Below are 15,801 nucleotides of genomic sequence, written 5' to 3' on the forward strand. Positions count from 1 at the left end.
TTTGTTGTTTAATTTAATATTAGAACCCCTTGCTATTGCTCTTCGTGAGGCTAAAAATATCCATGGGATATTTGTGAATGAGACCATGCATAAGGTCTCTCTTTATGCTGATAATTTATTGGTTTATATATCTAACCCTGACGAATCCATTCCTGCCCTGTTAAAATTATTTAATGAATTCGGAAGTTTTTCAGGATATAAAATTAATTTTAGTTAAAGTGAATTATTTCCTTTAAATGATTCTGTTTCTATACTATGAAGTATTTCTTTAGTAGATGGAGTCCACTTACATTTTCACTTGTTGGTCGTATTCATATAGTTAAAATGATGATTCTACCGAAATTTTTTTATTTATTTCAGAATATTCCTGTTTTTTTGACTAGGAAGTTTTTTGATCGGATTGATTCTATTATTTTATCTTTTATTTGGAATAATAAAAGACCAAGAATTAATAAATATCATTTACAAAAATTGAAAAAGGATGGAGGTCTTGCTTTGCCTAATTTTAGAATGTATTATTGGGCTGTTAATGTGCGATATATGTCTTTTGGGTTATACTGGGTTGATAAGAGTGATCGGCTAATTTGGGTAGACCTGGAACTAAAAGTTGTAAAACAGTTTTATTTAACTTCGTTATTGGGGGCTCCTTTACCTGTGCAATTAGGTAAAGTTGTTAACTTAAACTTATATCCTGTGATTAAGTATTCTTTACAAATTTGGCTCCAGTTCTGCAATTCTTTTAAACTTAAAAAACTTAAACTTTGTAGTTTAATTTACTGAAATTACATTTTTAAGCCTTCTTTGAGTGATCCAATTTTTCTACTTTGGGAAAATAAAGGTATTAATTCTTTTTTGGATTTATTTAAAGAAGATAATTGATGTCCTTTGAATAATTAACTGATAAATATTCTGTTTCATACTCACACTTTCTGCAATACCTTCAAGTTAGACATTTTTTACAAAAATATTTAAGTAATTTCCCTTACATATTGGAGGCTGACCTGTTAGATACTATTATGAGTATGAATCCATTGATTAAGGGTTCTATTGGAAGAATTTATAATTTACTATTACAATGGGATAAGCGTCCTTTGTCTAAGATTAAACAGGATTGGGAAAAGGAACTTAATTTGACTTATGACGGAGGATTGGATGCGGATATTGAAGTTGGTTAACTCTTCTTCAATTTGTGCTAGCCATTCATTGATTCAATTTAAAATTGTACATCGTTATCATTTGACAAAGGAGAGACTTTCTAAAATTTTTCCTAATGTTGATAATCATTGGGATAGATGTAAAACTGAGATAGCTACACTGACACATATGTTTTGGTCTTGTTCTATACTGGAACAGTTCTGGAAGTCGGTTTTCTCAACAATTTCTAAAGCATTTAAAATTAATTTACAACCTAATAAATTAACTGTGCTTTTTGGAATAGTTCCTCAAAATATTCATGCTATTTCTGTGTCTGACCAATATGTTATTGCATTTGTTACATTGATAGCTAGGAGGGCCATTTTGTTGAAGTGGAAGGATACATCAGCTCCCACTTTGTCACAATGGTTCTCTCAAGTGATGCTATGTCTTAGTTTGGAGAAAATTAGAAGTCGAACCTTTGAACCTTAATTTGATTTTGAGAAAAGATGGGGCTCATTTGCTCGTTATTATCATTTGAGTTAATTGATATAATTTTTCCACGATCTAATTGTAAACTCTTTTAGTATATTTTCTTCTCTTGCTGGCGGTTTGATGTTTATTTTTAGAAGCTTTTTGTATGACGCATGGTTCCGAGGTTGTACACCGAAAGGGTTCTCTTTTTTTTCCTAACTTTCCTGCTTAGTAGGTTTTTTTGTTATCACAAAATTTTGTCTTCAATCTTTAAGATGATGAGTTTTTTTTTGAGGCATTGTAAGTGTTGTTACTTCGATGTACTCATGTTATTTTTCATATATATATACACACACACACACACACATACACACAATAAAAAGATTTGAAAAGAAGGATTTGTTAAGTTTTTGGATATGGTCATAGTGCTGAACAGCTCGCTCAAAGTTTACTTGACTTTTTAAAGGAAAATGACATTGATATAAAAGACTGCTGTGGTCAAAGTTATGACAATGCCAGCAACATGAGTGGCAAGTATAGTGGCTTACAAGCACGAATTAAAGAGCTGAATAGTTTGCGGATTACATTCCATGTTTTGCACATTCACTAAATTTGGTTGGAAAATGTGCTGCTGAATGTTGTCAAGAAGCATTATTTTTCTTTCAATTTGTAGAAAGCCTGTACACATTTTTTTCTGCTTCTACTTATCAGTGGGATCTCCTTTCTGCTGCATTATCTGACGGTGGTGCTCATTTGCCCATTGTGAAAAGAATATCAGATACCAGGTGGTCAGCTCGTGCAGATGGAACAAAAGCACTTTTACACAGCTTTTCTGCAATAAAACAAGTCTTGGATGACATTTCAAATAACAATGATCAGAAGGCAGAGTGTCGACAACAGGCTCGTGGACTACTCTCAACCATGATAAAGTTGGAAACAGAAATAATAGTCATATTGTGGGATCAAGTATTACAGCATTTTCAAATGACCAGTGCTCCTTTGCAATCTTCCGGCCAAGACTTGAACACAGCTTGTGCACTCTATGAATCCTTGCATGGATATATTCAAGCTATGCAGTCTACTTTTTCCAGACATTGAGCAAAAAGCCAAGGATCTGACTAAGTGTGAAGATTATCAGCAGCAAACTCAAAGAAAACACAAGCAAAATCGTGCGCATGATGATTTCAGTGGTTTTAACACTCCTGATCCACTTGTTGAATCTCAAATGCCTTCTCAGAAGTTTAAAAGCCAAACATTTCTTGCCATTATTGACAGCTTGCTTTCTGCCCTGTCAAAAAGGCAGAAATCTTATCTAAATGTGAATGGTGTTTGTGGATTCCTTCATCAGTTACAGTCGTTTACACCTGAAGAAATCGTAAGGAGGTCATCAAATCTTATTAAATCATATCCACAAGTTCTGAAGAAAGTTTTAATGAAGAATTTGTGCTGTTTACTGAACTGTTGGAAACCGATCTTGCTTCTCATATTGGCGCCAAACAAGACCTTGTAGAGTTACAGTTGTACCGTTTGATAACTGACAATTCTTTGGAGTCATATTTTCCAAATGTAGAAAATGCCTTGCGCATCTATTTGTCACTCATAGTTACCAACTACAGTGGAGAACGCTCATTTTCAAAACTGAAAAGGATTAAAAATGAACTAAGGAGCACCATGGGTCAAAACAGATTGAACAATCTCACTTTAATGAGCATTGAACATGAACTTCTGCGTGAAATAGGCATTTCCATAGAACCATAGAAACTACAGCACAGAAACAGGCCTTTTGGCCCTTCTTGGCTGTGCCGAACCATTTTCTGCCTAGTCCCACTGACCTGCACACGGACCATATCCCTCCATACACCTCCCATCCATGTATCTGTCCAATTTATTCTTAAATGTTAAAAAAGAACCTGCATTTACCACCTCGTCTGGCAGCCCATTCCATACTCCCACCACTCTCTGTGTGAAGAAGCCCCCCCTAATGTTCCCTTTAAACTTTTCCCCCCTCACCCTTAACCCATGTCCTCTGGTTTTTTTCTCCCCTTGCCTCAGTGGAAAAAGTCTGCTTGCATTCACTCTATCTATACCCATCATAATTTTATATACCTCTATCAAATCTCCCCTCATTCTTCTACACTCCAGGGAATAAAGTCCTAACCTATTCAACCTTTCTCTGTAACTGAGTTTCTCGAGTCCTGGCAACATCCTTGTAAACCTTCTCTGCACTCTTTCAACCTTATTGATATCCTTCCTGTAATTTGGTGACCAAAACTGAACACAATACTCCAGATTCGGCCTCACCAATGCCTTATACAACCTCATCATAACATTCCAGCTCTTATACTCTATACTTTGATTAATAAAGGCCAATGTACCAAAAGCTCTCTTTACGACCCTATCTACCTGTGACGCCACTTTTAGGGAATTCTGTATCTGTATTCCCAGATCCCTCTGTTCTACTGCACTCCTCAGTGCCTTACCATTAATCCTGTATGTTCTACATTGGTTTGTCCTTCCAACATGCAATACCTCACACTTGTCTGTATTAAACTCCATCTGCCATTTTTCAGCCCATTTTTCCAGCTGGTCCAAGTCCCTCTGCAGGCTCTGAAAACCTTCCTCACTGTCTACTACACCTCCAATCTTTGTATCATCAGCAAACTTGCTGATCCAATTTACCACATTATCATCCAGATCATTAATATAGATGACAAATAACAATGGACCCAGCACTGATCCCTGTGGCACACCACTAGTCACAGGCCTCCACTCAGAGAAGCAATTCTCTACTACCACTCTTTGGCTTCTTCCATTGAGCCAATGTCTAATCCAATTTACCACCTCTCCATGTATACCTAGCGATTGAATTTTCCTAACTAACCTCCCATGCGGGACCTTGTCAAAGGCCTTACTGAAGTCCATGTAGACAATATCCACTGCCTTCCCTTCATCCACTTTCCTGGTAACCTCCTCGAAAAACTCCAATAGATTGGTCAAACATGACCTACCACACACAAAGCCATGTTGACTCTCCCTAATAAGTCCCAGTCTATCCAAATGCTTGTAGATTCTGTCTCTTAGTACTCCCTCCAATAACTTACCTACTACCGACGTTAAACTTACTGGCCTATAATTTTCCGGATTACTCTTCGATCCCTTTTTAAACAACGGAACAACATGAGCCACTCTCCAATCCTCCGGCACCTCACCTGTAGACAGCGACATTTTAAATATTTCTGCCAGGGCCCCTGTAATTTCAACACTAGTCTCCTTCAAGGTCTGAGGGAACACCCTGTCAGGTCCCAGGGATTTATCCACTTTAATTTTCCTCAATACAGCAAGCACCTCCTCCTTTTCGATCTGTACAGTTTCCATGATCTCGATACTTGATTCCCTTAATTCCATAGACTTCATGCCAGTTTCCTTAGTAAATACAGACGCAAAAAACCTATTTAAGATCTCCCCCCATTTCCTTTGGTTCTGCACATAGCCGACCACTTTGATCTTCAAGAGGACCAATTTTATCCCCTACAATCCTTTTGCTCTTAATATACCTGTAAAAGCTCTTTGGATTATCCTTCACTTTGACTGCCAAGGCAACCTCATGTCTTCTTTTAGCCCTCCTGATCTCTTTCTTAAGTATTTTCTTGTACTTCTTATACTCCTCAAGCACCTGATTTACCCCCTGTTTCCTATACATTACATACAACTCCCTCTTCTTCTTTATCAGAGTTGCAATATCCCTTGAGAACCAAGGTTCCTTATTCCTATTCACTTTGCCTTTAATCTGAACAGGAACATACAAATTCTGCACTCTCAAAATTTCTCCTTTGAAGGCTTCCCACCTACCGATCACATCCTTGCCAGAGAACAACCTGTCCCAATCCACGCTTTTTAGATCCTTTCTCATTTCTTCTAATTTGGCCTTCTTCCAGTTAAGAACCTCAACCCTAGGACCAGATCTATCCTTGTCCATGATCAAGTTGAAACTAATGGTGTTATGATCACTGGAACCAAAGTGCTCCCCTACACAGACTTCTGTCACTTGTCCTAACTCGTTTCCTAACAGGAGATCCAATATTGCATCCCCTCTAGTTGGTCCCTCTATATATTGATTTGGAAAACTTTCCTGAACACATTTTACAAACTCTAAGCCATCTAGACCCCTAACAGTATAGGAGACCCAATCAATATATGGAAAATTAAAATCCCCTACCACCACAACTTTCTGTTTCCTGCAGTTGCCTGCTATCTCTCTGCAGATTTGCTCTTCCAATTCTCGTTGACTATTGGGTGGTCTGTAATACAATCCCACTAATATGGCCATACCTTTCCTGTTTCTCAGCTCCACCCATAAGGACTCAGTAGACAAGCCCTCTAATCTGTCCTGCCTGAGCACTGCTGTAATATTTTCCCTAACAAGCAATGCTACTCCCCCACCTTTCATTCCTCTGCCTCGATCACATCTGAAACATCAGAACCCTGGAATATTAAGCTGCCAGTCCTGCCCCTCCTGTAGCCAAGTTTCACTAATTGCTATAACGTCATAATTCCACGTGTCATCCACGCCCTCAACTCATCCGCCTTCCCCGCAATACTCCTAGCATTGAAATATATACACCTCAGAAGATTTTTACCCCCACTCACAACCTTTCTATTAGTGGATTTGCTTGAACTTTTAACATCATTTATTTTCACCCCAGCCACACTGTCAGCTCTGGCACTCTGGTTCCCATCCCCCTGCAAATCTAGTTTAAAGCCTCCCAATAGTATTAACAAACCTCCCTGAAAGGATATTGGTTCCAGTATCATCAACAAATTTGCTCATGCTCAATCTAGAAAATCTAACTTTTAAATTGTGGTTTCGTTACTTTTGACATTTTAAATTGATACCTACATGTATCAATTTGTCATATTATCTGGCTGTATAGCAAATGAAAACATTGAATTAATTTACTATGCAAGTAAATAATTTATGTTTTAATACTTATGTGCATTTTTTAAATTTAGGGCCCCTTTATAATATATGTTACAGGCCCCGCACTAATTTAATCCGGCCCAATCCTCAGAAAGATGTCATTGGCGTTTAAACTGCTCCCAACTGAGTGAACAAATTTTACAGGTCTCAAATTCAGGCTGCGCGCTTGTTTCCACCACAAGATTGAATGACACCTGTCTATAAAGAATGGTAAAGGAGTGGACATTACAGGGTCATCGAGTCATGCAGTATAGTAACAACCCCTACAGCACACAAAGAGTAGCGATTAACGGGTCCCTTTCGGAATGGCAGGCGGTGCCAGTGGGGTACCGCAGGGTTCAGTGCTGGGACCACAGCTGTTTTGCAATATATATTAATGATTTAGATGACGGAATTAAAAGTAACATTAGCAAATTTGCCGATGACACAAAGCTGGGTGGCAGAGTGAAATGTGAGAAGGATGTTATAAGAATGCAGGGTGACTTGGATAGGCTGGGTGTGTGGGCAGATGCATGGCAGATGCAGTTTAATGTGGATAAATGTGAGGTTATCCACTTTGGTGGTAAGAACAGGAAGGCAGATTATTATCTAAATGGAGTCAAGTTAGGAAAAGGGGAAGTACAATGAGATCTAGGTGTTCTTGTACATCAGTCACTGAAAGCAAGCATGCAAGTACAGAAGGCTGTGAAGAAAGCTAATGGCATGCTGGCCTTCATAACAAAGGGAATTGAGTATAAGAGCAAAGAGGTCCTTCTGCAGCTGTTCAGGGCCCTGGTGAGACCACACCTGGAGAACTGTGCGCAGTTTTGGTCTCCAAATTTGAGGAAGGACATTCTTGCTATCGAGGGAGTGCAGCATAGGTTCACAAGGTTAATTCCTGGGATGGCGAGACTGTCATATGTCAAAAGATTGGAGCGACTAGGCTTGTATACTCCGGAATTTAGAAGGCTGAGAGGGGATCTTATTGAAACATATAAGATTATTAAGGGATTGGACACGCTGGAGGCAGGAAGCATGTTCCCACTGATGGGTGAGTCCAGAACGAGAGGCCACAGTTTAAGAATAAGGGGTAGGCCATTTAGAACCGAGTTGAGGAAAAACTTTTTCACCCAGAGAGTGGTGGATATATGGAATGCTCTGCCCCAGAAGGCTGTGGAGGCAAGTCTCTGGATGCTTTCAAAAAAGAGATGGATAGAGCTCTTAAAGATAGCGGAATCAAAGGTTATAGGGATAAGGCAGGAACTGGATACTGATAGTGGATGATCAGCCATGATCACAGTGAATGGCGGTGCTGGCTCGAAGGGCCGAATGGCCTACTCCTGAATCTATTGTCTATAGCACACTACGCCCATGCTAATCAGAAGTTACATGTCTTTACTAATCCCATTTACCAGCAATTGCTCTATAGTCTTCTATGTCTTAGCAATTCTAGTGCTTGTCCATAAATTTCTAAAATGTGGCAAAACCCAACTCCAACCACACTCAGGCAGATTCTAACCATCCTCTAAGTGAAAACATTCTTCCTCAAATGCTCTCTAAATCTCTCTAGTTTAGGAACCTGTTCTATGGAGAAAAGTTCCTATTATCCACTTATACCTGTTATAATTTTGTACACCTCAGTCGGGTGCATCCCCATCCTCCTCTGCTTCAAAAGAAAATAGACTGATCTCTCCTCATACTCAAAATATTCCATCCCAGGCAATACCTTGATAAGTCTATTACAAAAATTAGGGTGACCCTCAAGTGCAGTACCGACATACCATCTTATAGACAAGCCATTTATCCACGGCAGATGATACTAAAAGAGGTGTTATCACAGACAATGAAGAAGGCTATCAAAAATTACAAGGGGATCTTGTAATAATGAAGTTTGCACTTTGGGAAGTAGGACTTTCACAGGAAATGATAAGGCCCTGGAGGTTGCTATAAAACAGACGTATCTAAGGGTACAAGTACATACTTCCACGAAAGTGGAAGACAGGGTGGTACAGAATGTGTCTGGCACACTGGCCTTAATTAGTCAGGCCACAGAGTACAAGTGTTGGGACATTTTGTTAGTTGTACACACATTGGTTAGTTTGCATCTGGACTATTGTGTACAGATTTGGTTATCCTACTATAAGAAAGACAAGCTGGAAAAAGTAGCACAAAGATTTACAAGGATACCGCTAGGACTCCAGGGTGTGAGTTACAGGAAGAAGTTGGGCAGTCTAGAACATTGAGGAGTGGCCTTATAGAAGTGTATAAAATGATGAAGTTCATATGGTTAATGCAATCCTTTTCTCAGGGAAAGGGAATTAAAACCTGAAATGCATAGCTTTAAGGTGAGAAGGGAAAGATTTAAAAGGGACCAGAGGAGAAACTTCTTCAAACAGAGCATGGTGTACATATGGAACAAGTTGCCAGAGGAGGTGGTTGAGGCAGACACAATAACAACATTTAAAATACATTTACACAGCTACACAGATAGAAAAGGTTTATAGCAATATGGGCCAAATGTGGGAACACAGGACTAGTTCAGATCAGCATCTTGGTCAGCATGGACAAGCTAGGCCAAAGGGGCCTCTTTCTGTGCAATATTACCCTATTACTACTCCAAAACCCCATCTGCCCACTCAAGTCAATGCAAAAGAGCCCTTTGCACTCATCTAAAGAACAGGAATTTTCTTTTGTGTTGGTCTTTTAAACTGAGCTCAACTAGGAACCAGTTTCATTGTTTATTATCACCTGCTGTTTGTGGGAGCTTGCTCTGAACTAACTGGCTGCTATTTTACCTCAAACTAAAACATTAACTGCACTTCAAAATGATTTAACATGAGTACTCAAGATGACCAGAGGTCATGAAAGTCACCACACAGATGCAAAATTCTTTACTAGTTCCCCACCACCACCATCCCAGAAATTTCTTCGTGGCATGGGATGTATTTCTTTTCCTCACATTTGTGAAGTATTTGGGAATTGTCCCAAATAGATATGGCAGGGAGAGCTCATTACTGTTTATGAGAGAAACTTATAATAAAGACCATAAGAAAAAGGAGCAGAAGTTGGCCATTCGACCCACTGAGTCTGCTCCGCCATTTTATCATGAGCTGATCCATTTTCTCCTATTTAGTCCCACTCCCCTACCTTCTCACCATAACCTTTGATGCCCTGGCTACTCAGATACCTATCAATCTCTGCCTTAAATACACCCAATGACTTGGCCTCCACTGCCGCCCGTGGCAACAAATTCCATAGATTCACCACCCTCTGGCTAAAAAAATTTCTTCGCATCTCTATTCTGAATGGGCGCCCTTCAATACTTAAGTCATGCCCTCTCGTACTAGACTCCCCCACCATGGGAAACAACTTTGCCACATCCACTCTGTCCATGCCTTTCAACATTCGAAATGTTTCTATGAGGTCTCCCCTCATTCTTCTAAACTCCAAGGAATACAGTCCAAGAGCGGACAAACATTCCTCATATGTTAACACTCTCATTCCCAGAATCATTCTAGTGAATCTTCTCTGTACCCTCTCCAACGTTAGCACATCCTTTCTTAAATAAGGAGACCAAAACTGCCCACAGTACTCCAAGTGAGGTCTCACCAGTGCCTTATAGAGCCTCAACATCACATCCCTGCTCCTATACACTATTCCTCTAGAAATGAATGCCAACATTGCATTCGCCTCCTTCACCACCGACTCAACCTGGAGGTTAACCTTAAAGGTATCCTGCACGAGGACTCCCAAGTCCCGTTGCATCTCAGAACTTTGAATTCTCTCCCCATTTAAATAATAGTCTGCCCATTTATTTCTTCTACCAAAGTGCATAACCATACACTTTCCAACATTGTATTTCATTTGCCACTTCTTTGCCCATTCTCCCAATCTATCCAATGGAGGGAATGCTCATCTTTTTGATTCCTACGAAGATGGGCTATTATGCAAAGAGAGATAAAAAGACTGCTCTAGAGTTTGGAAGAATGTGGGGTCATATTAATGAAACTTATATTAAGGGTAGTGGATGTGGACAAGGGGTCACAGTCTCAAAATAAGGAGTCTGTCTTGCAGACAAGCACAGTAAGAAATTTCTTCACCAAAAGATGACAACTAAACTGAAGGGACAGATCAGAAATGATAAAGATGAAAAAAATTAAAAATAACTATACAGAAGTGCGTGGAATCTTCCAATCATCAAAAGCTTTCATAGACTTCTGATCACAGCTTTGGAAGCCCTGCTGTTGCTCAGATCCACCCTATGAATCCAATACAGTTCACACCAGCAATCCTAGCCAGAAATATCTGGCCCGTTATACAAAATAACCAAACGCTTGTCAAAGAGGCAGGCTGTAAGGAACAAGTTTGGGTGAATAGATGCAGATATTTAGGCAGGAAATGCCAGAAATTATGGTATTCACAGTTAAAAGAACAGCTTGATAATGGTGGAGAAATTAAAATTGGATACTCAAGAAGTCAGAATTCGATAAGTAAAAATATCTCAGGGCATAGTTTTCAGGAAGCTCTCCAAGTACGCAGGACTGGTCAGCAACTGTCAGCAGGCTGGATGGAGAGCGAGGTGTCTCCCAGTGGAGGTTGGTTGTAGGGGATTCGTAGCCCGTTCCTTAGTTAGAGCCTTCAGCATTTTGGGCATCGAGGGAGAGAGGAAGAGGAGAGCCATCCGCAGTACCGCCGATGCAGCAGAGAGAGCCTCAAGATGGCTGTGGCTCAGAAGAGGGGAGCCATGGAGTCATAAGTAGCTAGCCATCTGGACACAAGCTGGGGTCTGATCAGACCCGGCTGGGTCACCTGGAGGAGGTTGTATGATGTTGAAAGACCCAAAACACCCGATGATTCCAGGAACATCACTGAAGATGTGTCCGGAAGCATCAATAGATGTATGTACACAGCAGATTCCATCGATAAAGATAGAACTTGAAAAGGATATGAATTCAAAAATTGGGGCACTGCTCAATTATAACCCGCTATAGTTTATGGAACAATGGATGAACAAGAATTGGTAAACAAAATAGGCAGCAGATTTTATGAAAAGTGGGAGAGGTTGTGAAGTGATTTGAGAAAAAAAAATCAAGGCTTGATGTAACAAAGGCAAAAGGTGACAGAAGTTTGTGTAGAGGAACACTTTGCATCTAGCCTAGACCTTAACCCAAATGAGATGCTGTGGCATGACTTGAAGAGAGCTGTTCATGCAAGGTATCGCAGAATATTGATGAACTGACACTGCTTTGTATGGAGGAATGGTCTAAAATTTCTCCTCACTGTTGTGCAAGTCTAATTTGCAACTACAGGAAAAGTCTGATGGAGGTTATTGCAGCTAAAGGAGTTTCCACCAGTTACTAAGTTCACATACTTTTCCCAGCCTGGACTGTGAATGATTAAACAATGTGTTCAATAAAGACATGAAAAGTCTGTGGGTTTATTCATTTAGGCAGATTGTGTTAGTCTTTATTGTGATGTATAAAGACCAGACCACATTTTATGAGTAATTAATGCAGAAAACCAGGAAATTGCAAAGGATTCACAAACTTTTTCTTGCAACTATATGTCACCATATACCATCCTGAGATTCATTTTCTTGCAGGCATACTCAATAAATCCATAATAGAATAATAACCATAACAGAATCAAAGACCGCACCAACTTGCCCGTTCAACAGTGTGCAAATGACAACAAAATGTGCAAATACAAAGAGAAAGAAATAATAACAGCAAGTATTGAGAACGTGAGATGAAGATTCCTTGAAAGTGAGTCCATAGGTTGTGGGAATATTTTAGTGATGGAGTGAGTGAAGTTGAGAGAAGTTATTCTTTTTGGTTCAACCCAATCTGTCTAAGTCCTTCTATAGTCTCTCTACTTCCTCAAAACTACCTGCCCCTTCATACAACTTTATATCGTGTGCAAACTTTGCAACAAAGCCATCAATTCCACCATCCAAATCATTGACATATAATGTAAAAAGAATCAGTCCCAATGCAGACCCCCTGTAGAACATCCCTACAATGGCAACCAACTAGAAAAGACTCCCTTTATTCCCACTCTTTTCCTCCTGCCAATCAGCCACTACTTTATCCATGTTAGAATCTTTCCTGTAATACCATGAGTAACTTATGGAGCAGCCTCATGTGTGGTACCTTGTCAAAGGCCTTCTGAAAATCCAAGTACACAACATCAACCGATTCTCCTTTGTCTATCCTGCTTGTTATTTCTTCAAAGAATGCTGACAGATTTGTCAGGCAAGATTTTCCCTTGAGGAAACCATGCTGACTACAGCCTATTTTATCCAGCACCATCTTGATTTTCCCAATTTATCTGCATATTGAAATCATTGTAACATTGACCTTTTGGCATGCATTTTCTACCTACCGTTGTAATTTGTAGACCATATCCTTATTACTGCTTGGGGGTCTTTATAAAACTCATAAATATATAGACTATGCATCTGCATGCATATATATCAGGTGAAATTTGAAAAAAAGGACTTGACAAGTCACTAACGTAATTGGAAAAATGGCAGTTTTCTTTTCAAAATTCCAACATAAATGCCATACAGTAAGATACCAAGTGTCCGATAACTGAACAAAACTACCTTAGCAAATGACAAAAGTAGAGAGAATTCTACAAATTAATACAGGCAAAGTAGGAAAATCTTCAGAGGTTGTGCCCTAAACAAAATTTGAATGCAGTAATTCCTCAATTTGTGAAAGGCATGTACTGGTTGAAAACCTTAAATGAAACAACATTTCACAAATTGAAAGCCTATAATGCTTACAGTAGTGAAGAATAGCCTTGTAAACTAAAGCCAATTACATTATAATGAAAATTTGTACATCAAATGCGTTTAATCAAAGAAATACTGCACAATCTGCAGTATTGCACATGGCCAAGTGGTTAAGGCATTGGACTAGCGACCTGAAGGCCGTGAGTTCGAGCCCCAGCCAAGGGAACGTGTTGTGTCCTTGAGCAAGGCACTTAATTGCACATTGCTCTGCGATGACACTGGTGCCAAGCTGTATGGGTCCTAATGCCCTTCCCTTGGACAACATTGGTGTCGTGGAGAGGGGAGACTTGAAGCATGGGCAACTGCTGGTCTTCCATACAACCTTGCCCATGCCTGCGCCCTGGAGAGTGAAGACTGAAGTAAAAGAAAGAACTGCACAATCAAATCAATAGGATTAAAATTTTATCCCTAATTTGTTTGATTACGGGAGCTGAGAATAGTTTTACGCATCTTCAACTCAGCTTCAGGAGTGACTTGGATGAACTAGAAAGAAACTTGCTGTGCTAAGAAAGCATTTTCATACTAATTTGGTGTAAAGTCTTTTAGCGATACTTGAGTAAAGAATACTTAGAATAAAGAGGAGGTAATATTACTTCGTAATACCTAGCCCGGAGTGCACGAAACTTGGTACTACAGATACTTTATAGCAGACAGAGGACTTACCAGTCTGCAGCATCAAAATCCCTCACTAAAATTATCAATTTTTAAAAATATTGCAGAACTATTACAATAAGGGCTAAATACATACAGTAGTTCTAACTGAGAAGCAATAGCCCCCCAATGGTACATCTAAGTTATGAATCGAACATTCAAATCAAATGCCCCCATACCTCTTTAGGTGTTTGCTGATCTGTAATGCGTTGACCTTCAAACAAAAATCGAAGTGAATTTGCGGGAACATCCTGCATCAAAAAAAAAAAAATTAGACAAGGTGCTTAATTAAGAAAATTGTACTTGAAAGCTTTTATTCTTTAATCTGTTGGAAGTTCATAAAATGACCATATGAAATTGTGCCATGATTCATCCCAAGTCGAAGATTTTCTCAGCAGGAAAATTTAAAAACAGGAGGTCAGACATTCCATATTTTCTCGTAAATGGTCAGTTCCAAAGCTGCACTTTCAGATATTTGTTCATTATGTTTGGGGTTGTGTGAAAAATGGCCTTGTGTAATAAATTTGTGAAATACACTGCTTTATTGCAAGAAAAGAAAATTGATATTGAACTAACCACTGTTTAGCAGAGGTGCATCCATTGAAGTTTTTTGTGCTTTTAGCCTGCTTAAGTGCATATAAAGGAGTATAACATACCATTGAATTCAATGTTCCCTTTAAGTTGCCTATATCTCAAGTCGTTGATACTAACAGACCTTGGTCTTCCGATTTAGTAAATATCCATCAACGACGCAACATCAAGAGCTCTTCCAAAACTCCAAGCTCACAAAATTATAAATGGAAACTAGAAAATAAGTGCAAATAGAACAGAGTTGCCTGAGCTTTGTTGCTGGATTACCAAGGCCCACAGACTGCATTTGGCACAGGCTGTACCTAGCACAACTCTGATTTGTACATTTCACTTTGGGAAGTTTTCCTTAAAAAATTACAATGGATTGTGATGAACTCTTAATCCTTTGCCTTAATTTTTTATATTACAATTAACTTTTGACAATATAATCAAGCTAAATGGCCATGAAAAAAAAAGCTTCCTAGCCTATTAATGAAATAGTGTCCAATCAATGTACACAGCCAACACTATGAAACCAATTCATCATCTATTAAATTACCAATAATTCAGTTCTCTGGCAAAGCAGTTTCAACAATTACTCCCAGCTAGCTTTACTGATTATATTATTCACACAAGTTTAAGTAAAACAAAACTGTAAATCTCATCATCCTTGTGATTTTTTTTATATATAATCTGTAGTAGTATATACATTAATCTTTTTGAGAAATGCATATTAATGCTATTTTTTCCTTTAATTTCTGCACCAAAGTGACAAAGTAACTTCCTTTGTGGTTAACTTTCTTGTTCACTTTAAGAGCAAAAGCAATTCCTGCCATTTGAAAAATACAGGTATATTTCAATCTTGCCTTTTGTGTCTGAAGGCTGAAGGTTCAAGGTTCAAACAACACTCCAGAAACTTAAGCACATAATTCAGGTTGACACCCAATGCACTGTTAGAAGAGTAATAACCTAATACAAAGACAGTCATTCACATGGACTGTTAAGCTGAGATCCTGCATATCCTCAGATGATTATAAAAATTCTCCGCTAACTCTCATAGGACAGCAGGGAAGTTCTCCATGTTAATTGGTTAAGATTGAACCATCAAGACTATATCTTGGACTTGATTGCTCTTCAGGGAACCTTGCTATGTTGCAAGTAGTTGTCAAATTTCTCTACAACATGATATATTTCAAAAGTTCATCGCTCAAAAGAG

The 15,801-nt window shown here is 39.0% G+C and overlaps 1 protein-coding gene across 1 annotated transcript in view; it reads right to left on the reverse strand.

Annotated features, from left to right (window-relative positions):
* The window catches only part of sumo1 (small ubiquitin like modifier 1), a 67,150-nt gene that overhangs the window by 27,770 nt on the left and 23,579 nt on the right, over nt 1–15,801 (reverse strand). The window contains exon 4 of the mRNA XM_072249257.1: nt 14,195–14,266. Coding sequence (XP_072105358.1) covers nt 14,195–14,266 — 72 coding nt within the window. The remainder of the gene's footprint in view (nt 1–14,194; nt 14,267–15,801) is intronic.

This window comes from Mobula birostris, chromosome X, assembly GCF_030028105.1.
Source record: "Mobula birostris isolate sMobBir1 chromosome X, sMobBir1.hap1, whole genome shotgun sequence".
Taxonomy (NCBI): domain Eukaryota; kingdom Metazoa; phylum Chordata; class Chondrichthyes; order Myliobatiformes; family Myliobatidae; genus Mobula; species Mobula birostris.